At 42.8% G+C, this 26,262-nt stretch overlaps 1 protein-coding gene across 2 annotated transcripts in view; it reads left to right on the forward strand.

Annotated features, from left to right (window-relative positions):
• The window catches only part of NCKAP5 (NCK associated protein 5), a 356,004-nt gene that overhangs the window by 130,678 nt on the left and 199,064 nt on the right, over positions 1-26,262 (forward strand). Inside the window, exon 4 of one of the 2 annotated variants that reach the window (XM_072341540.1) lies at positions 5,726-5,799. The exons of the other annotated variant lie outside the window; for it this stretch is intronic. Coding sequence (XP_072197641.1) covers positions 5,726-5,799 — 74 coding nt within the window. The remainder of the gene's footprint in view (positions 1-5,725; positions 5,800-26,262) is intronic. 2 annotated transcript variants of the gene reach the window in all.

Consider the following 26,262-nt stretch of genomic DNA (forward strand, 5'->3'; position numbering starts at 1 on the left):
ACTGACAGCTTACTCAAATCCTCAATTATAATGTTCTCAGACATGCAAAAAACATAGTCCAGACAAGAATACATGCATATATCCTCTTAGGCTGCTGGAAAAGAGCCTATTTTCTATCAAAGGTTTATGCAGCAGAATGACAACAAAAATAAATATTTTACAAAATGTATCATATTCTCTGAAGGCACTATCCCTAGATCTAAAGCTTTCCCCCAGGGCTCCCTTCCAGGATCCTTCAAAGATGACTTGTGTCTCTGCATTTGGTGTAACAGCTCAGATCTCCCCCTCACAGGTCAATCGCATCTACTCTGCGCTTAGCTAACATCGTTTCCTAATTGCAACAGCCTGCTTTTTGGCTGCAGACAGCTTTGTTTTTTGATTTCTTATAACCTTCCTCTGTGCAAATACAACTTTCCTTGTTGTAGTAGATGAGTGGGGGCTCTGCAGGGCAGCTCCCTGTCTCCAGGGCTGGACAACTGCAAACACCCACAGCACCTTGTCTGTGCTTTAATCATGTACTTCATTCAGCATTCTTCTCTATTCCCACAATGACAAATGTCTTCTTGATGAAGTACAAGAACCCAAATCCATGCTGTTGCTTTATTGCCTATTTTCAAATGTGAATATCAGAGGAGTAACTGAGCACTGCTGCATTAGGGCCGGTTTCCCAGCAGCACAAGCAGTGGTGTCAGATGAGGCTGAACAGGAGGCCCGGGGCTCTGCAGGGCTGCCTGTGCCATTTACCTTCCAGCTCTGTTTCAAAGCTGGTCTGCAGAAAGATGAAGGCTGGTCTGTACTACCCAAATTCCCCACCTTTCTGTAAATGGAGTATCTCAGCTGTGTGCCCCAGGACTGTGCTGGGAGCTGTTTCATAGCAGCAGAGCACTGGCAGTTGGGGCAGCTGCCTCCCTCACAAGTGTGAGGCAAGGGTAAGAAATGCTGGGCCAGATCTAGATCCTGTCCCTGTCTCAGGATGGCCCAGCCCTGCGACAGCACTTCCCAGTGACCAGTGCCAACAAAAGCTCCCAGGCACATACTTAACTTCCAGCACGTGAGTAGCCCTATTGAATTAAGGATGTAATCAAGTGATTTGCTGGATCAACGGCTGTATCCTTAATCCTTTTCACATATTGCTAAGCTCATTAAACTCTCTTTGATACCAAGCTGTGCAAGTTCCTTAAGAGAGACAGAGAATAAGTGTTATTTCCTTAGCTTAAATTTATCACCTCCAGCTTCTAGCAAGGGAACCTGGTGTTATATGCCTGAGGTTGCCCTTGGGTTTGCTCTGCAACAATGGATGGGAAAATACTCTATGTGCTGTGTAATTGTTGATACCCTGCCCAGCACAACAGCATGGATAGTCCAGAACAAATACCCACAAAACCAACCCAAATACCAAGTAGTGTGTCCCCAGCCTCAGTGGAGGTACTTCATTTCCTTTCTCTGACCTTTTCCCTGACAGTCATTCAGATAACAAAGTAAAGCAGGGAGGGAAAGCAAAACAACTGAGCATTGCAAAGCTTGATGTTTTCTTCTGTCAAAAAAGCCTGCTTAAGTGTATGTGTAGGCTCATGCCTCAGCTCAGTACAGTGACCCTTCTGGCAAAGTGATTCTCTCTAAATTCTCTAAATTAGATGAACTGGTATGTGACATTTGCATAGCAAATCTTCCTGGCTACCAGAATCTATGTAGCTGCTAGAAAGATTTTCTACTCAAGTTAAACATAATACAGCAAGATATTTTTTTTTTCCTTAAAACAGTGTAGTTATTTGACATCACAGCTGATGACACTGTAATTTTTCAGATGTGAGTTAACTGTGCTGCCCAAATCTTGCACAGTGCAAGTCTGTGCATGACAGGGCTCCAAGGAAGCCACAAAACATTTCTATTGCCCCTCAGTGTGATCTGTTGGGTACTGAAAAGTGTCAGTACTTTACTAAACCATATATATAGTCCTTCTGAAAAAGTGTGACTACTTTGGTTTTGTTTTTTCTTTTCCACGTTTTATGTTTTCACTGAACGTGCCAAGTCATTTTAAATCATAGAATCACAGAACCGTAGAATGGTTTGGGTTGGAAGGGACCTTTAAGATCATCTAGTTCCAACCCCACTTCTATAGGCAGGAACACCTTTCTCTTCAGGGTTGCTCTCAAGCCGTTCTCTGCCCAGCCTGTATCTGTGCTTGGGATTACCCCTACCCAGGTGCAGGACATTGTACTTGGCCTTGTTAAACTTCATGAGGTTGGCATGGGCGAACCTCTCAAGACTGTCTAAGTCTGGACTGTGTTCCATCCTCCTATCACAAAGATTAAAAAGATAATCACAAAGTTGCTCTAAATCTCAAATCACTCTGTGTGTGTCTGTATGGGGAATTGGTAATCGCAGCCTGAACTTCTGATTAATCAGCTGAGGCAAGTGTTGGGTCAGCTGTGGGAGCACAGGTGAGAGTGATGTAGCTGTGCTCACGGAAGAGGTGGAGCTCGACTCCACCTCCTCTAGACCTCATTTAAGGGCTGACCACCACTAAGGCAGCATCTCTTGGAGATTGTTCCTTGGTGGAGATTGCCTCAGTGTTTCCCAGCAGGCTAAAGGCTTCCATACAGGTGAGCTTTTCCTGTAAATAACATTTTGGATGTTTACTACCATCCTTACGTTATTGTCACTGTACAGTGTCATGTTGACAGAAAGTAATATTGGCTTCCAGTCTGGAATGCAGAATTTGTCTTATTGGGACAGCTGGTAACAGAAAAGAACAGAAACCTGGACTTGGAAAAATTGGCCTTTCCTTGAGCAGATGGCTTGCTTGGGACATGGCTGGCACATTAATGTGCCAGAGAAGCATAGGAGTAAAAAAGCATTTCAAATCACATTATTTATATCAAATCACAACTGATTTTTTTTAACACTTTTGCACACTGTCAGCGTTACATAGTCCTGAGCTGCAGGTCTTCAAAGTGAAATGGAGTAATATTTCTGATTCACCACAGGAGAAACCTGACATTAAGGCAGGAATCACACAGAATGAATGCATAGCTTTTTTTCTTTTTTTCCAATTGTCTTCATTTCCTTGGCCATATTGCTTCAGAATGAGTTTTTTTATATTATCACGGTAGAATTATGCAGAATGAAAGTGCTGATCTTATCTTTGCCTATGGGGCAAAGAGCACTGATGAATAAATCAGGAATATTGTTTAATATTACATTAAAAAGACATAAAGGTATTAATAATAATTTATACCACATTAAATGTTGTAAAAAATATTAAGAAAATAAAAAGACAGCTTGTTTTAAAGGATTTGGTCCAGAGACTGTCATGGTGCATCTGTACAGCACTGTTTTTCTGACCTGTGATATGTGATACACAATGAGTTTACTTGCAGTGGCTCAGAATCAGCTTGCTGCCTTGTTCCCATTGTGTGCTGTGAGTGTCTTAATGACACCACTATAAAAACTGTGTTAAGAAGTTCATGGCATTTCTCAAGATTTTCAGTACTTAATGTTTCTGCAAATAATGTCTAAAAATATTTGTTTGCAGCAGATTAAACTGTATGTGGCAAGCCTTAAGACTGATGCAAAACTGCACAACTCTCAGAGGATTTCAAGCAACACTGGCCTGTAACAAATGATGGCAAATGCATTGGCACAGGTCCCCAGGAGCAGGAACTTACTCTTGCTTTCTTCACAGATCTGTGCACTGTGACAACCTTTGGGGAATGTCTCTCTCTTAGTAGAAATCAGCCATCAATCCCTGGGGGCAAACCCTTAGCAAGCTCTGTTGTGATAGGACCAAGGGAAATGGTTTCAAACTAAAAGAGGGGAGATTCAGCTTGGATAAAAGATAAAAGGTTTTTATGATGAGGGTGGTGAGGCACTGGAATAGGTTGCCCAGAGATGTGGTTGACATCCCATTCCTTGAAGGTACTCCAGGTCAGGCTGGACAAGGCTCTGAGCACCTGACTGAGCTGTTCGTTGCAGGGGAGTTGGACGAGATGGCCTCCAAGGGTCACTTCCAACTCAATCAGTTCTTTGATTCCATGAAATGCAAGCTGAAATCTCATGCCACCCTGACAGTGGATTCCCTACCACAGGGCAAAAGATTGGCCTGGCCTGTGCTGTGCCGCTGCCGGAGGTGTGAGACCTGGGACCACCTCCTGCAGGACTGCTCACAGGCCCTGTGATGGTGTACCTTGGGTCCTCTCCATCAGACAGAGTTGTGCTTCTGAGCACCACTGATCTGCTTGCAGCCTGCCCTGGTGGACTTGTGCTTACGTACAGAGGCATATTTTTCACTGATTGTATGTATCTTAGGTATTTCACTACTTTATACACAGTATTAAAAGTTTCATGAGATTACAAGAAATATTGTATGACTCCCTGATAGTGTTATCCAATCACTTAGAACAATTTCAGTCCTGAAAAATTGAAATGTGTGTTTGTGTATAAATTATGGTCGTTAAAATCAGCTAACATTTATCTTCACCCTGAGAAGACATGATGATGTACTGTCCCTGTGGTAGCTGTCTCACATTCCTGATTATAAAGATAAATGCTTAAGAAGATCCAGCTACTTTGCAAAAAAAAAAGAAAAACAAAAACACCCAAACATATTTGCACACCAAATAAATAACACTATCGAAACAACTCTTAATACAAACAGGAACCCTACAGAGTGGTTTGGTGATAAGCCCAAAGCTTAAGACAAGTCCAAAAAAATTGGAGCTATAAAACCAACACTTTTGTCTTCAGAAAGTGGAGGAGGATTCTTTCCTGTATAGTGCTCCAATCCTTGTTATTTTCTGAAGTCTGGGGTTTGAAACATATATATTTTTGTGAGCTATTTCAAGAGAGTTATGTTCTTACTGATAGGTTTTCAGAATAGTAGTGATGCTGTGTTAGTACCAATGTCATATGAATATATCATATTATATATCATATGTTATTCTGTTGGTTCATTATGAAATATTTTCCATGGGAAACACTGAATTTGCCTTTCCCCTAGAGATAAAGTGGTATATTTCTGTTACTGCCATATTTCTCTGCTGATCATCTCTTTGCATTGAATTTAAAGAACAGGCTTCAATTTTAAAGAGTCCAAATTGTTCATCTGATCATGATTATTTATCAGAAGTTCAGTCTAGACACAAATACAGTAACTTTCATATAGCTGATACTGCAAGCTAAGCTATCAGCAAAAGTTGAACTGGAAAATGATACAGGAGTTGAATTATAGTATCATTTTCAAAAAGAGTACATGGTATAATATTTCTCACACTAGTCACAAAATAAATATTTGAGTCAAATATTCAGTAAATATTCAGTTCACTTTGATATATAGCCTTAGTAAACAAAATTCACACCAAAATAATGATGGCACCAAAATGATGATGAAATGTTATTTTTCCATTTGGATTCAAGGTATATAATTCTGGGCTTGGAGCATGGATTTGTATTTACACATACCCTAATTTATTTGCACTAGTTGCATATCCTCACTGCTGTTTGTCTTCCCCATAGATAATCTCTGAAAGCTACATTGGGCTGCTGCCCTACTTGTTTGGAATGAATATAAATTTGATTTTGATCTAGATTTTTTTATCACTAGGACTTGTGTGCATGTGGAATAACACTGGGTCCAAAATGAAAATGGACTCCACAAACTGTTTTTTACTCAAACATTTACAGATGCTTTGTACCAGAAGTAACCTTTCCATCTTTTTTCTTTTAGGAGTATATGGACTCAAACAAATACATAGAGCATCTAGTGACACAGCTAGAGGAACAGCGCTGGAATTTATGGAGGCAAGTACTATATACAAACATATTTATTTACGTAGTTCTGTTGGAAAAATGCTCCACTCCATAGTACTTGATTTCAAACAGATGCTTGGATATTGAGTTTCTGCGCTATTAATGTCTCTTCAGAAAATCTTACCTAAATGAAACAACTCAGAAAGGCATCACACTGCAGTTCAGCTTTGCTTATCAGAGCAGATAAATACACACAGTTTTCCCCATGTTCTATTTCTGAAGCACTGGATGCTCACTGTACTTTGGTTTCTTTTAATTGGTCAGACTTTATTAAATGGTGTGATATTCTTGAGTGGAAGCATGGAAGCGTTTTTTCCAAGTAGCACATGCAATGTAGCAAAAAAATTTTAAAAAAGAGAAAAAACAGCACCACAGTAGAACAGTGTGAGAATTAAAGAGTTTTGAAAATCAAATATACAAAGTTTTATAACTTTGCAGTACTCTTGATAGCCCAGAATTTTCTGTTTCTCCTATGTTCATGCTGCCTAGTGGAGGGTGTGCCGACTTAGCTCTGTTCTAAGCAAAGAAGCAATTTCCATATGCTAATATTAAACTAGTGGGCATCTCTATTCTGTCCTACAGCAAATGTGGCAGCAGCACCAGTGCTTCTGAAGTTTGTGTCAAAACTTGTGTTCCTCTGGTAGGATGGTTACAGGACCTCACAGAACTCTCTGTATGTGTCCAGTCTAATAAATGTTATTCACTCTCATGGGTAGATCATCAGCTCTCTTGCAAAAAGGTGCTTACCTCATTGCAGGCACAGTGTCCTCTTTACAACAGCAATTTTATTACACAGTTTGCTACAGTAGTTTTGGTGCTGTGCTGCTGCTGATGCCGTGTTAGGTAAGATGAACAGTTGTGTGCCTTTTAAAAGGTATCAAATGCCATTCCAGCAGTTGGCACAGGTATTTTAGGTTCTCTAGGGATTTCTAGCTCTTTCTCAGGGCTATTCTAATTTAAGATGGTAGAGAGAGCAGAGAAGTTGCCTAAACTTCACAAGTCTGTTTCCCTTAATGAACTGATTATTGCCTGATCATTTTAAAATTAAATCTTCCAGGATTTCAATTTGTATAGAGTTGTTCTTATCACAGCAGATATTAAAAGATCTATGAAAGCACATTGCAGTATGTCCTTGTACTTCATATTTACTTAAGTGCTCAGTATTTCATGATAAAACACTCAGTATCTTATATCTTTATATTTCGTGCTAGCTTTGTGTCTGGAATGACATTTAATACAGAACACATGGAGCAATAGCAGAGATGAAACAAATTCAACGTTCTCAATCCATGCATTTCTTTTAAATGGCGTATTTAATTTGACCTTTTTTTCTTAAAGACATAGAGACGATGACAAGTTCTATTAATATATAGTCAAATACAAATTAATCTTCATAGATTAATTTAATCTCTATAGATTAAAACGCAATTCAGCTTAGTAATGATCAAGGGAAGAAATAATGATCTGTCTGATTTTTCAGTTGAACGCCTCTCATGTACAGAACGAGTAGCCTTCCACATGACAGCACTACTTAGTATGCATCTCACAAACTTCCTGTCCTGTAGGATATAGAGTAGTATTACAGCATTTACAGCATTTGTGATATGAGTTTTGTCTTTGTCAGAGTAAATATCTAGAAGTTTGTGCAATTCATTCATTTTTTTTAAGTTATTAAAAATAACTGGTACTAAAATGTAACTTTATGTTTAAGATCCCAGTATCTGGGAAATTCTATTTGTGAGAATGAAGGTAATAACGCTGCGTGTAAAACACACTGTAGTGGTTAAATAGAAATTAAAAATAAGAAGTTGAAAGATGAAAATGTCTTTGAAAAGTAGCAGAGAACAACTTTATTCATTATGAACGGACATTCTGTTGTGGTCTGAAAATTCGGTGTTCTTGGAAAAAGCGAGAGTGCAATTTAATACTTATATTTAATATTATTTTATGGGATGTTGGCACAAAAAGTAAAGACTTAGTGAGCCCTAAAAGGTGAACCCTTCTGTTTTTTGCCAGCTGTCTTAGAACACTGTATTCCTCTCTTTTAAATCTATAATATGTTTCATGGCATGGATTATGCTAATGGCTCCCACTACACAGGGGCAGGATGAGGCTGTCTATAGCCAGACAGATGTCCCAATAAATCAGCACAGACCTCTTCTCAGACTTCATTATGCTTCTGATTTGTGACTACCACAGTTTTAACCTGGTGGGTCATTGGGCACTGAACCTGACACTGACCGATAACCCTTGCTTTACTCAAGGCAAGCTAATAAAAAGAGCAGACACAAATCCTGAAAGCTGAGCTCCTTCAGTGTTCCTTACAGCATGGGCAGATTTAAAGCAGCCAGGATGAGACCGAGCAGACTAAAGCCAATGTCATAGTGTGCATATCAATTTTACATTTCCTTTACATTTCTAATTGTATAATGGGACCCTTAAAGATGTGGGGGCAAGAATTTCATTTTGGAGGACTACTGTTTATACATGACAAAAGCATCTGCTGTTGAGTTTTTATTGATGTAGTTGCAGCCCCCAGGTCATGTTTTATTGCTATCTGCTAAAAGAAACCTCTGGTCCAGCCTCACAGATCCTGTTCTTACAGACCTTCGCTAGGTCACTAGTGGAGGTTTCTCACTATTATGTGGATGTGAAGGTTTTCTTAACAGCTTTTCTTATGCTGGGCATCCTACAGTAATTATTTGCAAATAAAGAATGATGAAAGGGGCAGCATACTTAACTGGTCAGTGGTTCTCCCATTTCTCCAGCTTTTTTGAACAAAATAAACTCATTTGATGTGAGACAAATTCCACTTCCATCCATGTGAGTCACCAATGCTTATCATTGGAGTTACATTAATAATGTACATCTCGGTGTATCAGCTTCAACCGGAGCATTGTGTTACTTTAGATTTCTCTGCCTTGTCTTGTCCGGAAATAACTTCAAATAGGACAGAAAAGGGTCAGTGGTGAGTAATTCCCCTGCAGTGGTATTTCTCACATACTCATCTAATGCTCTTTCTAATTCAGCTGACCTGCATTACTCTCTATAGTTCTTAATAGAAGAATCAGATGAGGAAACAATGTGAGAGGCAGAAATTTGCTCCTGCAGCCTTTGCTAATTAACCTTGACAGTAGATCATCATTTTTAATTCTTGACACTTAAGCCAATGACAGCAATTACTGGTTCTCTTAGCAGAAGAAAGGATTTAAGCACAAGATGCTCGTCATAATATGCAAGGGTCAGGTCCTGCTCTTAAGAACTTTCAAGGGAGTTTTGCCACTAGTGCAAACTAGTGATCCAGTTCCAAACCTTCGGTCTATGTTGATGAAAGCATTAGGATATGCTGCATTTCAGACACGACAATCATAAAATAAATGAAAGTTCAACAGCACTTTATTACCTTGTAGCAATAAAGAAAAACACAGAGGGGAAGAGCCACAAAACATCACCAACTTCATGTTTTAAAAACAATTTTCTAAATAGATTCGCTCTGCTTTCATCTCCAGCATTAGCATGCTTCTGTGCTCCTGGGTTTAATGCCTGTATACTAAAGAGGTGCCAAGTATTAAACAGGTTGCTTTTGCTGAAATCACAAACTTCCATTGGGAGGCCATAATTGCTAACAAGCAATATAGCGCTGCAAGAATTCTTCGTGGTGAGCACAGATTAAAATAACAACTGTGATTAGGTTTAAACTGCTTGACTAGAAAAGGACTAATCTTAGGGGAATAAGTTGCATGGCAAAGAAATGAAAAACCCTGTGTGTAATATTACAGTAATGAAGGCTGTGAAAAAAACAAATGCTACCCCAGCTAAATAAGGTCGTACTCTGCTCAAATATCTTTTTCTTGTCAGGGACTCAGCAACTCAGCCAGAGTGGAAATAAGGTCAAACAGCAGATCTTGGGGCTGCAACCCTATTTCAACCTGTTCTGAAAGATTCTGAATAACAAAACTTGCCTCCGGTCTGTGACATCACCTGAGTTAAAAGACTACATGCATTGCCAAATTGCTGCTGTAGCCCATGAGCAGCAGAGATTGATTTGGTTTTATAAGAGGAGGTTTCCTTCCTCTTTGCCTCTTGTTTTCAGTCCTGCATCCTGACATGCCATCTCATCAGTGTTTGTAATGTGAGGAAAAAGGTGTTTTTTGCTATTGCCATTAGCAGCTGCCTTTCCTCTTTGTTGGTGTTTTTGGTTATTTTTTGTTGGGTTTTGATTTTGTTACACCCCCAGAACTCAGGTGAATTTAGTATGATAATAGATTTGTAAAATCCCCCCCAACACCGATGTCCTTCTTTCAGGAAATCCATAGTGGTAGGAGGTGAGGCTGGCAGGGACAGAGCAGAATTCAGTCACCACAGCTGCTCAGACATTCCCAACTGTAATTTTATTATCACATATTTGTTTCTCCAAAAGTTGGACTTCTGAGATGTGTAAAAAAATATCACATATATGGATAGCGAATACATAATGCTATTGTTACCTATATATGGTTTATATATGGTATATATGGTTATCTGTATATGCTATAGTTATCTAACAGATCTTGGCAGTACTGCTTCAGATGTGCACTGCTACTAAAGATTAGCATCTGAATATGCATATTAGGAGATGACCAATTAATAACATATCCAATTTTTGGCCAAATGTGCCTTTCTTTAGATGAGTGCAAATTTGGATGGTTCACTGAGCAGTGCATGTGAGCTACCAGGGCACAAAAAGCTCTGCCATTGTACTAGCTATGAATGAAAGACTTGCTTCTTTTGAATCTGGTGTCACCCTATGGTGCTCACCAATACCCTTCCACGATGGAACTAGATAAGTGTACTCTGAATAACTAGCAGGTAGAAAAGCGGGCATTATACTTTTTGCCTTATAATATTTTTTGCAGAATCCCAGACAAGTACGGTGCGATGGGTTTAAGATGATAAATGAACCCTGTGTACACCATAAACCTGCTCTAAATACTAAAGCAGGGAAAATATTGGCTAGAAGCTAGAGCACCTGTGGCAAGCTGCAGGAAACACTGCATGTCAGTGTGCATCATTTAGCACCTTGTTCAAATGAAGATTGTTCACCGTGTTTTAAACAAATAACAACTGAAATAGATACCTTACGAAAGCTTACGCCTGTTCAAAATATCAGAGGCACCAATCAGTCAAATAAAATAACTGTCCACAACTGATTGCAGTTGATAGTTGTTTCACATGTGATCTTCCTGATCAATAAGTAAAACCACTTACACAGTAAGTCTGCAACACTAATCAGGCTTTTTTTCTTTCTTTTTTCTTTTTTTTAAGAGTGTTTAATTTGAAGTCAACATAGTAAGCACAAATTGATAAGCTGTGGTATATAAGAAACAGAGCATGGGATGATTTGAGCATAATACATTTGTGAAAGGCATTAATGCTGGAGACTGTATCCCAGCCTGTTCTTAATCTGAGAAAACTGCCATTAGCAGTGCACATCAGTTCTGTATGAGTCGGGGGTGAAGTGTCAAGCCTCAGTTACTGAAGTCATTACAGAAAGGATTTGGAACCATTTGAATACAAAATCATCTTGATACAAGCAAGTGTCTGCCTATCTGTGCTAAACTGCCCCAGTTATAGAATTGCAGACAAAAGATGGAATAATGTTCTTCAAAAAGTATCTCAGTATGCTCATGTTTATAAAATGAAATAAATTAAGCAAAGTTAAATTAAAAATGTTAATAACATTCCGCAATTAATTAGGGACTGGGGTATTTTTGCACAGATGTATGCTTGTCTTAGTAGCACGACTGCCGGAACCATGAATTGATTTGTTTCTCTTAAATTAAAAAATGGAAAGCCTGGAGCAAAATGTATTCGTTAGATACATTTGGTAAAATAAGGATCACAAATGTTCCCTACTAAGTTGAAAGGAAAGAAAAACTCCAGCAGGGAAGTATGAAGAAGGTCTACTTGACATATGGATATTTGTTAAAAGCACAACGCATGAACAGCCCAGAGTCAATTAGGTCCTCATTGATATGCTGGGAAATGACAAGTATAATCCTGGCACAGCTCTGTTTGTTTTACTTTTCTATAGAAATGAACTCTTTTGTGTATGCAGACACACCTGTTACTTTGGTGGCTACATGGAGTAAGAATCAAGAACCTCTTTGGGCTGACATTCACTGCCAGCAGGTTTGCTCCTGCACCTTGGCCTGGTGCAGGTGGTAGCACTGTGCACATGGTGCAGGGATGGCCACGTGCTGGTGCCAAGCTGCGGCCCAGCTCTCAGTTATGAATCCAAATAACAGATCAAAACAACAGCCTGCTGGAAACGAATAGCAATTAGCTGCTGTTGTTACCCAGAGTTTATTTGGTTCAAGTTTAAACGTCTCCAAATGAAATCATCTCTATAGGCTGTTTTTATTGTTGCATACTGAATACAGTCTTCTGATCCCACTCATGGCTGGACACAGCCACTCTTACCCATGTTGAATCTTATTTAACTGGTCAGATATTTCCAATGGCTGCACTGAAATTATTAACAGAGCAAGGAGTAATGTGTATGTGTGAAGTGACATTGCCCTGAAGTGTTCCCTGTGACCCAACAGCAGCAGCACCCGCACACTGCAAATGTTTCCTCTTTGGTGGAGGAAAATCCTTGGATGTACATCAAGGTAACAAAGTAGGCATTTGCGCTGCTATAAAACCAGGATTTTTAAACGTATTTTAGAATGAGTGCTGCATGGATGCAGGCTGTGATATGGGAACCTTGGGAGGAGGATTTTGCTGGGGGTCTGTGCTGGGTGGGTGCGCACAGGCACAGAAAAAAATAAAGGACAGTTTATGAGTTTGTTACTTTTAAAGGAATGCCACGTCACTGACCTCTTTCACTGATAAAGCAGCCAGAAAAGGACAGTGCTGATGGCAGCATTAAAGAGGCCACTGGGAAAATGCACATGAAGTCATGCAAGCCAGGTTAGCAGCTTTCCTTGCAAATAAGTCCCACTTGTGCAAAGCGAAAGTTAAATAATCACATTTAGCATTTCTACTTCATTTGGTAATGCTCAACCATTCTTATTTCTTGTAAATTACATTAAAGCAAGACTTTACGGCCCCATGTGAGAACAAGGCCTCATTGTTCTGTTCCTACACAGTGAGAAGTGGTTTTCATCTCCTCAGCCCCAAGGATGAAACCAGGAATAACACAGCTCCTTTTTTACAGAGGAAAGTAAAGTTGTGATTATACAAAGTAATGGAGCTTATAGGAAAGATCTGTGTCTAAGCTGGGAGCTGAGCTGTTGCTGTGTCCCAGTTTGGTGTAAAGAAGACTGCATTCCTCATGTCACAGCACGGCGTGTAGTCAGCCTGCTCACTGCTATCTGGGGAATGAAGTTCCTACAGCACTGCCTGAGTCGTTAAAAGGTTTTGCTGCTTAAACAGGCTCTGTGACAGCCCTGTCCTGTGCTCTGCAGCTGGAGAGTGTTTTCCTGTATCTGTGGTTCACAGCATGGTTAAGTGTGGAAGAGCCCCGCTCTTGTCCTTGGCCCCACTCCACAGTATGAAAGTCCACTGCAAAGGATCTTTGTCGGCAGATGGCATTTGCAAGGGGAGAAGGAGGGCTCTGCCCCATTCTCTTGAGACAGTTCATTGTAACATATATTGATGTTCTGTGCTGGCGCTAAGGATCTTTACTACAGACAAAACAATGGATGTAGATGTGTGTCTCATCCAGCAAGGCCTTTTAAAGGATTAATACTGCTTTAGTTGAGAGCAAGGCACCTGTGCAGCAAAACCAACCCTGTGATGCTGTCTCTTCCCGTTATTTAACAGGTGAAGTGTGCCCTGACCTCTTGCTGCTCCCTTCCTGCTGTCCCCCCAGGCTTTGCAGGCGCTCTGTGGCTCCATATGCTCTGGGAGCATTTTTGCAGATCTGTAGCTGCTCACTCACATGGTTCCTTGTTTAGTTCTGGTGTTGACTGCAAGCAGGCAGGAAGAGCCTGGGGAGGTACCTTGCCACTTTCTGAAAGTCTTCTTGAATCCTGCAGGGTTTGGCTGCCCTCCTGTTTGCAGATGCTGCACAAGACCCAGCGCATGCTTGCTTTCTTATGTTAACCAACTATTTTTTTCATTTCTTTATTCATCAGTAACAGGGTGCTGCTATGGCAGTAGTAACCCACACCCTGGGATAGGGCCCATTTGCACATTATTTTTTTTTAATCAGGAATAAATTCCAACATATTCTGCTGCAGGGAAAATATCATGCATTTACAGCATAAGCCTGTATAAACATTATTGTAATGGGTTCCGCTAGGGACAAGGTTTCACATATAAGGCAGTATTCATTAGATATTAAAGACCTGAGCATATTTTTTTCCTACTTAAATCAGCATGGCTCAGAATTTGCAAACTCTAACTTATGTAGATATTCCCCTGAGATTCTGGAAAAAGAATAACAGCTTGCAGAATACAGTCCTCTTGGTTTTCTTAGCACCTGATTAGCTAGGCACAGTCTAGAAAGTGTAACTTAAATAAGCAAAAAAAAAGAAATAGAAAACCAGATTAATCTCTGGCAAAGCTTGGCAGTAAGAAGACACCAGCTTTGGCAGGATACTTAGTTTGCTGCAATTTACGTAGTACCTTTGAAAACAGTGGAGAAATGACCTGAGCTGCCAGGACAGGCACGTGCCTGTGCAGCCCAGTCCTGGAAGGGGCTTGCCTCTGCTTTGAGGCTACTCTGAACTTCTCCCTTCAGGTGCATTCCTGATAATGTCATAATAAAACAAATACTATTTTCCATTCATTTCGGTGGATGCACACTCTTAGTCCTCTACCAGGCAATCTGAGAGCCTCGTAAGCCTTCTGGAGCAGCACACACGTATGCTGAGGTTCCTGTTGGGCTTCCTGTATTTTTATCATCTTCCATTCTTCCTGGCTGGGGAAGAGAGATCAAATGCAAAGGAAGGATCCATCTTCCTGCAAGGCTCTGAGAGACAGTGACCTGCAAACACTGATCAAAGCTATAAGCACTCTGAGTCTGTCTTCTCCTTTTCTCTAACAACACTACTACAAATGCAGAAGTGGCCAAGCGCTGCCCTGCAGTCAGTGCCAGGCATGTCGGGAGCTCCTTCCACCTTTCTGCATGGAAATGTGCAAACGGAAGCACTCGAGCCTTTCAAAACATGCACAGAATTCCCATGTAGGATCTGAATTTTGAATTTCCACTGGCATCTACACCAGATAGTTACACAGGCTTAGGGACAAGCAATAAGGCTTTGGAACATGTACTTACTGCTGTGTATGAAACTCAGATACTATTAATGAGACGCAGAAGAACAGTATTTGACTATGAGAAACAGGAGCTCGATAAGCATAAAAAAATTAAAAATGTTAATTGCAGCTTTAAATAACAGAGAAATTCTGGTTCTTTTTAATTACTAATTATTTCTGGTTACAGATTAGGAGGCCAAATCCATTGGCTAATCTAGCATACCTGTAAATTCATTCTAATGATCTGAAACACGTGGATCTCACTAGGAATTTAAGGTGGTCCTTAAATAAAAGCTTTCTATTCAATAATTTACACCTGACAGAAAGATGCATTCACTAAATAGAGCAGCACTGTAAGATTCGCTGTACCAGACAGGAAAGGACCAACAGTGGTCTTCCCACATGGTGAACAGTGGCTGCAGTTTGGGTGCACCAAAGAACGTTGGAATGGCTGCAATGGAACTGGAAGAGAGCATAGGAGGGCAGAGAAGGGTACCCAGAAGCATGGGATGACAGCTATCATTCATGGAACAAGGGCTCTCCAGCCTGAAAATGGGGTACCTTAGGCAGGGGAACAGCAGTGCTGAAAACAGAAGCTGTGTGGCAGAGCAGTGTCTGCTGGTTCAATGCAAGAAATACACAGCATCAGATACAACAGGTGGCGTGTCAGACAAACAAAAGAGATTTTTCATGCAATATGTAATCAAGCTTGAGAGCATCTGCAATGGGATACTGTGGATTATAGGGGCATACGAGGGTTCAGCTGGAGATTGGACAAAGTCATGGCTGATTACTGCTGAGAAGTACTGCACACAGAGGGCTGGAAGTCCTGAGCTCCCCAGTGGCCTCACCACAGAAGAGCACTCTATCCTGTCCTGGACACCCAGGTTTTGTGCTCATCAGAAAAACGATGTGAGCTGCACAGCCCCTTTGGCCAGATCCAGCACTGCCTCTGCCATGTCATCGGTGGTTCAGAACATGCGGCCCCTGCAGCTCCCATCACTGATTACAGAGGAATCAGAGCAGGCGATTTGGATTGATTGTGCGAGCAATAGGTATTACAACGTGACTGCATGTTATTGGAACGTTGTTACTCCTACTTAAACGGAACATCAGCATGTTTTAAACTCAGTAATTAAAATCAACTCTTGGGAGAGTTTTTAAAGGTGTTTCCCTGCACAACAAAGCAATTAAACACATCAACAGGCATTACAGTGCTGCGCGACCGCTACAGGATCCTGGCTTCAGCCATGCCAACCTCATTCTAATGGAAGTTGGAACCCATTTGCAGAACCCAAATCAAGGGTATTTAGGGACCTTTTGTCGACCATTCTGCCTAGTTCCCTTCTCACATTTCTTGCCAGCTTCCTTTCGGAGTGTTGCAGTATTTCAGAACGGAAGTCACAGCTAAATCAGCATGCTGCAGGCTTCATGTATTGCTCTATTACATGACATTAATTGCAGTGACCTCAGCAAATAGAGCTGCTGCGTCTCACCAGGCGAGTCGTGGTGGCAGTGAGAGTTGCTGTTCTGGGAAGGTCATTTTTGCATTGACAAATTCAAATAATATTTGAGGTTCCCTTTCTATGCTGGAAAAAGCAGTTCCCGGCCTGGACGAAACTCTGCATGAACAAACCTGGATGTTGGCTTATCTAAGACACAACAGTCTGGCTGCAAATTGCACCACCACAGGAAGAGCCTTCCTCTGCAAAATACATTGCTGCCAGTCTGCTGAGTGAAACCTAAGCAGCATCTCTGAGGGTGTATTTCATTTCCACAATGCATTTATCCAGGAGATTGCATTACTCCTTTGCTCAGGTGCTTTTGCACCTCTACAACCAAGAGGTCGGACACCTGCCTCATTCCTCCGGTACTTTTCTCACCTCTCATTAGCAGGTACAGCTCTGGCCTCCAGTCAGTGTGACAAGGAGCACGAACTCTGCATCCTACGTGTCCGACACTCTCATTACTCCCAGCTACCTCATTTCCATCCTATCACGTTTTTCCCCTCATTTCTAAGACCCCGACCTTCTCCAGTGAAACCAGAAGATCCTGCCCCAGCTCCCGCTGTCTCTACTCTTGGATTCTCTTAAGTGCAACATATCTACAACTTTCCTATTGCATCCAAAAATAGAATCGGAGAATCGTAAAATATCCCAGGTTGGCACGGATCCCTAAGGATCGTTGAGTCCAACTCCTGAACTAACACCGATGCGATTGATCTCCGGTCTGCTGGACCACGACGGCCACACAACTCTTTGACCTCAGGCTGACAAAGCGTGCCCTCCAGAAGCGGTCTTCTCCGGCACAGCAGGATTTACGATGCACGCCAGCCGGCCAGACCCAACGGTGCGCGGCCCCGCGCCGCCTTCCCAGCAGGCCGTGCCTCCTTCCCACGCTTCCGACGGCCCCGAGGCGGCACCACCGCCGGGCCGCACGGCGCTGCCCCCGGGGGAACCTGGGCGGCCGGAGAGCCTCGCGTGGGGCAGCCCCGGCACGGGACGAGCCGCCGGCCCCGCCGCCGCAGACAATGGCCGCCCCCGCCCGACCTCCCCCCCCGACCCCCCCCACCTCCCTCCCCGCCGCGGCGAGCCCCTGCCGCCGCCGCACGGTTGCCGGAGCCATTCAGTTGCGGCCGATCGCGACCGCGGCAGATGGGCAGGATCTGACGGCCCGGTGCTCCGCGGCTGCCCGGGGCCGGGGCGGGCGGCTCGAGCGGAGCCCCCCCCTCGCCCCCCGCGAGAAGTGCCGCCCCCGCATGCCGAGCGTCCCGCGGCCGCGGAGGGATCGGGGCACTCCGCGGAGCGACAAAGCGGAGGAGGCGCGCGGCGGTCGGCGGCGGGGGGCAGCCCGGGGGGGCGCGGCCCCGCTCCGCTCGTCGAGGCGGCGGCCGGCGCTGCGCTCCCCGGGCCCGGCGCGGGCCGCCCCCGGCCGCCGCAGCATGCCCCGCCGGGCAGCAGGTAAGGCGCCCGCCTCGCCTCCCTCACCTGCCCGCCGCCTCCCTTCCCCCGGCAACCCCTCGCTTTCCCCGGCACCGGCGCGGACGGGCGCGGCCTGCGGGCGGAGGCGGCCCCGGCCCCGGCACCTGCTCCCGCCCCGCTCCCCGCCCCGCCGCCCTCGCCCCGCCGGGCCCGGCGACTGCTGCCCGCCGCGCTGGAGGCCCGGGCCTCCCTCCTTCCCTTCTTCCTTCACTCCCTCCTTCCCTGCCTCCCTGCCGCCTCCGCCCCGCTGCGCGTCAGCCCGCGGCGCAACGCGCTGCCTTCCCCTTGGGCTGCTGCGCTCGCGGCCGAGCCCTGTTGCATCCTGAGGCGGCAGCATCCTAAGGAGCCGCGCTGTTATCGTTTTCACGTGATAACAGTAAATTATTATTTAATTTAGACTTGTATGTGTAAAAATGTCTTCTCCGCGTCGCATGAGCCGTGGACAAGTGGCTGGTGCTGATGGGAGAAGTTGAGCGGAACAGAGCTCAGTGCAGAGCACACAAAGCAATGGGATGTGCTGAGGGCCTGGGAAGCGTTGGGCTGTTGGTCCCGCAGTTGGTTCAGCTGCTGGCTCAGTTGGCTCTTAGTAGGGTGCTGGAGTTGCTGTCCATCGTTTGAGGTGGGCTTACCCCAATGGCACTAAGTTGAATAAGCATGCAATTTCCCCATGTAGAATAAATGTACAGTTTCCTCATAAGAAAAAATCAGAGCCTCATAAATAGCACGGCATTGCTAGCTCTGTGTATTTAAGGTTCTTTTTTTTCTCCACAAAGTTAAACTGTTTTAGATTTGGAATCGTAAATGCCCATTACAAATTTCTGCTTGTCTTAAAAATGGCTGTTTTGGCTAAAACCTTTGTTTATCATCAGAAAAGTTTTTAGCAAGTGAAGTACCATTAAATAGACAAGTGATTTACATCGGGAGGTCAGCTGTGTACATTACGGGGTTGCAGATAAGCTGTGTAAGTAAACAGAAGCGCGGGGCTCAGTTATTGTGCATGGCCATGGAGATACCATGGGGTTGTTTCGCTAGTTAATAGCGCAGGGCTGCGTGGGAACTGTTTGATCTGCAGGACTTTTGCTTGGCAGCGGTTTACTTAAGGTTATTACACTCTGTTTGGAGACTTGTGTTTGCCAGCCATTATTGCATTCTTAGCTCCAGGCTTCCCAGAGTTACAGGTTAGTAGGTCAATAAAAAATTGCACTGAAATGCTGGAATTGACAGGCTGGGTTTTTAAATGCGGTTGGGGAATAACTGCAACAATCAAAACTCTCAGGGATTGGTCTTTTTTTCCTATGTTTTTTGATGCTGGTTAACAGTGAACCAAAAATACTGCGTTTGCCCTTGAACACTGGGAACGTTTTTCCATTCCTTGTTAACAGAGAAAACAAATTGTATAAGCCAAGTGCAAAGTTCCCTGTCAGGATGAAGTGACCAGCTCCCTACCCAGCCTTGCTGCCATCTGCCAGCCATCGGGGCAGCGGTGCCACTGGCAGTTGGTAGGGTTGCCAGTACAAGAGTATAAATGTCATCAGGTTCCTGCTGCTGCAGATTAATGTGTTCTTTTAAGATGTGAAAACGACTGTGCCGTGCAGGGAAATGGTATGAAAAAAGTATGTCATTAGGTTGCAATTGCTTTAAAAGCACCTTAATCAAATCTAGAGTCTTCCAAGGTGATGCACTTTCAGATCTTGGTTGCAGGGTGAGTTCCAGGAGCCCAGCTCTGGTGTCTGCCTGCCTGCAGAGCCGCAGCACGTGCCATGTCCCTGCTCTGCCAAACACTGGAAGCCCCCAATGAGCCATGTGCACAGAGCAGCTCCATCCGTGCCATCCCATGCAATTTACGTGCTCAAAGTGAAGCATATGGCTGCCCTGTGCCTGGCTCAGTGTGTGCTGACAATTATGGGTGGATCAGATGTTCAGAGCAGAGGAAAATGAGAAAGGCCGCAACTTGTGGATGGTTTCAGCAGCTCTCATTCAGTTTGCTGGTAGGAACATTATGTCCTTTAGCTCACGACTACCATCACCTGTACTTCATGTACATTCTGTCTGCTCTCTTGTTTTTGGAGTGCTTCCTCAGAAATCATTCCTGCCTCCATTTTTCTCATCTGTCTTTGCTGTTAATTGACGTAGCTCTTATTGACAAGCGTTTAGATATAAGTAGGTATTTGATGATGCTTTCTGAAGCAAAGAACCCCCCTTTTTGTAGTAGCTGTATCATGGTTACTTCTCCACTCCTGTGCCAAGTTGGGTTCATTACAGCTCTTGCTGGGCATTGCAGCTGTGCCACCGTTGACTCTAACAGATAATCCCCTGCTCAGTGCCAGAGATACTCAGCAGCACAAGCCAGGTGTTGTATACAAATCCACTTATCACACTGATTAGTTTTCCTTTTAAGACCCTGATTTTGCAACCAGTTCGCCACCTGCTTAACCTCAGGGTTGCAGCATTCAAGTGTGGGGGTGATTCTGGGTGTGAAGCCAAACGTGTGTAGGTATTTGCAGGATTAAGGCTCGCAAAGATGTGCTGCACTAAAAGGTGGAAGATCTAAAAACAAAAAAGGCTCTTGCTTTGCTCCTCAAGAATTGCGGTAGGTGGTTGAGATTAATGTGGTTATTTAGTTAAAATGAGGTCATATGGTGTGATGGAACTTAAACTGGTGTTTAAGCAGCATGAATCTTGTTTCTGTTTTTGGTTTCTGTGTCCACCAAAGTTTGGGGCTGTATCTTCCACCTGCGCTGCACCGTGTGAAGCTGGGATGGTCAAAGCACTGACGTGGAATTGGCACCACTCAGAAGTCAGACAGTGGCGATGCAATTGTAATAGTACTTGTATGGAAAGTCAGCCAGGAGCCTGATGGGTTTGAGGTTTGTGTTTCTATTATGAAGAAGGTCTGGAGGGATTACTGCAGCAAAATACTGCTTATTGTTTCTAGCTCTTTGATATTTAGCTCTCATTTAAATTGGGTAATGGAAACTCCTACACCAGAGAATTAGATAGAATTGGGATATTAGATAATGGATACAGGCCTAAGCTGATAGCGGCAGAATTAAAAAAAATAATCAGGCAAATTCTTCTTTTTCTAAATATATTTTTAATGTATTCAGATGATTTAAACATAAAGTCTGGGTGTTCTGCCAGCAAAACTTGATATGCAAAATTCTTCTAAAAGCCAGAGACCCTGGAGTTCTCTGCTTCTTTGGGAACTGTTTTTTCTTCTATTCTTCTCCCTTGAAATGAAAATGGGAAGTTGTGTAGTTCTTGGTGGGTCTTTTTTATCAGGAGGAGTGAGGTTTTACAGGGCTGAAACTAATGGCTCACAAAGGGGAGTCAAATACTTCTGCCTCTCGCTGTGCTGTACGCACAGATAATTCACATCTGAAACATAAATTATTCCTCAGAAAAATCCAAATTTAAGGAGGGCAAAAACAAGGTATGGAAAGAAGTTTGATGTATCATAGAAACAAAGTTTTCACTGCTGCTGTATGTTGTAAAAGAGCAAAATGAAGCACTCCTTTTTTCCCCCATCTCTCATCTTAGGGTCTCCCTCAAGTCTGCGCTGTTCTGACTGTTCTGAGCCAACCATTTACCAGTTGCTTTCCATATACATCTTTGTTCCATTTTCTAATAACTTTCCTTGAATTGTGTGTAACTCCCTTTAAATAGACTCTTGGCTCCTGGAGGTATGTGTTGTTCGAAATAGATAATGCAGCTGTTCTCTCATTACATTCACTTGAATCCTTAAGGCTTCTCTGTGCCAAGGCTTGCCCATGTTGTTGCTCTAACCTACTTCAGGAAGTTAAAATCTGTGTCCCATTGTATATTTGCTAACAAGACAGATACCTGTGTACCAGTTCTTATTGTAAGCTATTTTTCTTGTTCTGAAGATGCTTCAAGACTTTAGAATGATAATTCTGATTTCCTTTGCTATAATTTTCCCCTTTTTCTTTTTTTTTCTTTTTTTATTAATTGCCTGCATACCTCATCTCTGCCCTCTGTGTACACCCGTGTTCCAGTATGTTGCAAGACATGGATATAGAAGCTGAATTTCACTTTGTAGAGCAGTGGCCCCACTAACTTGCTGCAGCCTGAAGGATGGCTGTGTCATTAGTGAGGAACTGTGTGCCATGCAATAAGCAGAGAATGTAGGCCAAGGCAGTGTAATAAAGTCATCTTCCTGTTGACTTTGGGTAAAGTCCAGAGCTACCAGTTGAGCCATACTCAACATGTGGTACCTCTTGGCTTTCTTTGCATTGGCAATAAAGTAGTTCCTGGTGGCTGCTGAAAATGAGATTGAGTCGTAATCACTCCTATGGTTGTTAATGGGAATCGTACCTAACAGCTTTTGAACAATTTACAGTGTTGTTTCTGTACTCCACTTGGGTGCTCCAGCTGTCATCCAGGAGCACAGTTTCTTCAGGAGGGAAGCTACAGGCTCACCAGTGATGTGGCTTTACGTCTTGATGCAAGGCAGGCTTTCAGCTAAACGAATGTTAAATTACCAGTGAAAATGCATATAGTGGATTAAAATATGATAGTAAAAACATCTGCTGTAAAAACAAAGGTTAGAGAGAGAAACTACATTGTATAAGGAAAAATAAGGAGAAGCTGGTCAGTGAGGAGCTGCTTTCTTTTGAAATCCAGATTTCATTCACCAGGTCCAGCACTCTAACAAACCAATGTATGTGAACGTTCACATCGAAACTGCTGGGACTGGAACTGTCACTGCCTGCTGTTGTATCTTACAGCCCAGTATTAAACTTCTGGGTTACTACTTTGTAAGCATGAACTCTGTCTCTGAGAGCCAGAAAGGCCTAAAATATCTCCAGACACCCCACTTTGGACTCTAAGGGGGGAGCTCCTTGTTTGAGCAGGATTTTGAGGGGTTTAGGGTTGCCTGGGGAGGAGCTTGGAGCGTGTCTGTGCAGCCAGACAAGCCCAGCCTCCCAGAGGGCTGAAGGCCACTCGTGGCATTTGGCTGAGTTGTGGGTGGCAGTCTGGACATGTTCAATGACCCCACTGTAAGAAGGAGAAAGAAAATGGAGTCGAGTAGGACCAGTGATGACTCTCTTGTTTTAAGCTGGGAAAGACTGTAATAGGTCTGTATGATGAGGAGCAGTACCCACAGGCAATGAAAACATGAGGAGGAGCAAGGCAGGTCTTGTGAATGGAAGAAGGGATTGGGAGTTCAGATGATGTGCTTCATGCTGACATCTTGACAGGTGAGGAGGAATAACATGGCCCTGCTGGATCTTGATTTACTGCCGCTTGCAGGAAAGTGATTAAACTGTAGCAGGAAAGAGAACAGCAGATTTGGAGAAATTAAAGGTGGAAAATATTTAGTTGCAGAGGGAAGTTCTGTTCAGTTTGAAAAGTGGTACTAGGAAGTGAAAGTCTAAGGAATAAAAAGACTGTAGTGGAACAGCCTGCCAGGGCTTGAGATTTGCGGTACGGATGCTATGATCTGTGAGAGCAGCAGCAGGGAAAGGGCCTGGGATCTCCAACAGCATGTATTACAGTGGGGGAGAACAACGACTTGTAAACCATGGGGAAAGCAAATGTGCTAATAAAAGATTTTAGACAACTTCTATTTTACTGGCATTTCTTTGGAATGGAGATACTTCTATCTAAGAAAGGGTCCATTTATCATAACCAGTGAAATTATATTTGATAAAAGCTTGTTGTGTCACTCATCACTGTAGCATTAATGCACATTAAAACAGGATGGCAGTGCTCTCTGAAGGGTTTACTTTGCTGAGTAGTGGAAAGATACTTGGATGTTTATTGTGCATTTTGTTGGGTGCTTGTGGATTTGTGCTAGAGTGAAGGCTGGCTAGGCTGGGATCTATCAGTATGTGAGCTTCTCTCTCCCTTGGCAAGGAAAAGCTTTTCTAAGAGAGATATTTATAGCAATGCTTAGATAAATATTATTAGAGTCTGGATTAATCTCCTTAGCATCTTCAGTCAGCAGTGGTGTAGCTATGATAGGCTTAAAGATGGTAAGGTTCTCAGTCATGGGTGTCTCTTAAGAGATTAACATGGAGAAAGAAGTCAAGCTTTTGGTACATAAGCCCCATTGTCTGTCTGTTCTGTTAATCTCTTTGTTTTTTTTTTATGCCAGCACATTCTAAGTATTTTTGAGTGAGATCCAAAGTAGTTGAATTGTACCTGGTTTGTTTAGTAGTGTTTGGAGCAAGTCTCACTGTGACGCATGTAATAAATAGTTCTACTGCATTTTGCTGAAATCTTAACACTGATAAATCAATCTAAAGATAACCAGTGAACTGATATGAATTATTGTTAGATTTAACATACAACCCACAGTTCCAGTCATGTGCCTACTGATAGTTCCAAGGGGATCGAAACATGGCATGTCTCTTCTTCCCCAAATTAATACTTCTCTTTTATAGCTTCAAAGCCACAGGACAAAATCACTGCTGTGCAGTTGGGAGTCTGCACCTTCTTCTCATTCAGAACAGTACCAAATTTCTGTTAGCCTTCAGAAAAAGATTGTCTCTTTATTTATATGTATATATTCCCCCTCTCTTTTGCAATTCTTTTACCAAATACCCCATCACTGATGTCTGGATAGACGAGCTGAAGGCTCTTTTCCTGTGTAGTGAGGGCAGCTGAGCAACAGTTGGATTAAAAGTACATTGAAGATGGTCATTTATTTCTTTGGGTGTCTAATATGCAGTGCAACTGAATACACATTTGTAACTCCTGCTTCCTTTAATTCAGCCAGGTTTCGTAATGAACAAAATGTTTTTCCACTTTCCGAATACCTTTCTGGGACAAAGCCCCATTTCTTCAAGAAATATCAGAGCGCCATTCCTGCCACATGGTGGCTGTTACCTCACGACTTCTAGCTCATTTCTGTTTTACCTTCTGAGGGATCATCTATCAGCATTCATAAAGAATGATGATATTACTCTGACTGTATTAGAAATCACAGCTTTTGTTCAGCAAGCGATAGGAGAAATCCTTTCCAAAAGAATGGGTGTTTCAGCTGATACAATGTGACAGAGTTAAATCAGATTAGAGATTTCTTCTTTGGCTGCCAGTGTTTACCTGAAGATAAGACAAAATTGCTTATATCATAATAATTAATAAAATATTTGATGTAAGAAACAGAATAATCTGCACAGTGATATTTTAGGTTTTCTGTCTAGTTCTACACGTTTTATAGCTTCTTTGTAACAGATTCATATAATTATCAATGTGAGCACAGTGTGTAGACTCTGTATTATCTAACTCTGGAATGCTGCTATAATGCCATACCAGCCTTGCTCCTAAAAAAACCAATGAATATTTTCATTTAGCTACAATGCAACAAAGTTGTGAAGGTTGACAATTGCAGCTGGTGCCATTGGCTATCCCAGTGACAGTAGCATTTTAGCATTTGATTTTCGTATGTTGTGCTGGGATGAAGGCCAGTTGGCCTCTAAAGATAGTTTCCATGGCTACAGTCCTACTAAGAAAGAAACTGTTGTCACAGCATTTTTCCTTTGGACCTTTATGGGCTTTATGCAAGCTGTCAAGTCAATTAATTTTCATCAGATGTATCGGTTATTAGCTGTTGAAAGCAGGGGGGCATGGGAGGATATATATGATGAAAAAAGCATTAAACTAAGTAAAACATCAAGAGATTTCTTTCTGTACGTGATACGGACACGTTTCAGATTTACAGAATCCCATTACTGCAGCATCTGATAGGCCAAAATGCAATCTACGCTCAAAGGACAAGATCCTGAAATTGCTCAACTTTATTTCTGAGAATAAGAAGCCTGTCACTGGCTTTCACTGTTGCTTTGTGTTGGATGTTGTGGTTTTTAATGCCTTTTAAAAATGAAATGAAAAAGAAAACCCTCCCTGTCAGGAAAGCACACCAAAGTTGGTTTGAAAGTCTTTTGTGCTTCTTATATAGAAGTGCATGGAAAGAGCAGTAAATGCTATGGCAGTGTGTTGTGCAAAAATAAGCTTTGAGCAGAAGATAGTTTCAAGAAGCAAGCAGGGTGAAGCCATGGTTTTGCCCTGCAGGAGCTGTGGGCAGCTGGTGCTGTGGTGATTACAGCTACCAGCCTGAACCCCATGAACCCCATGTTTCTGGGGTGGAAGTATCTGAGAACTCAGATTGCAATGTTAGAGTAGTTTGCTTGAATTTATGACACCTTTTCTCATACTTCCTGTATTGAAGCACTGGGCTGGCTGTGTATTCTCCCTGTAG

The sequence above is a fragment of the Excalfactoria chinensis genome, chromosome 7 (genome assembly GCF_039878825.1).
Source record: "Excalfactoria chinensis isolate bCotChi1 chromosome 7, bCotChi1.hap2, whole genome shotgun sequence".
NCBI classification, from domain to species: domain Eukaryota; kingdom Metazoa; phylum Chordata; class Aves; order Galliformes; family Phasianidae; genus Excalfactoria; species Excalfactoria chinensis.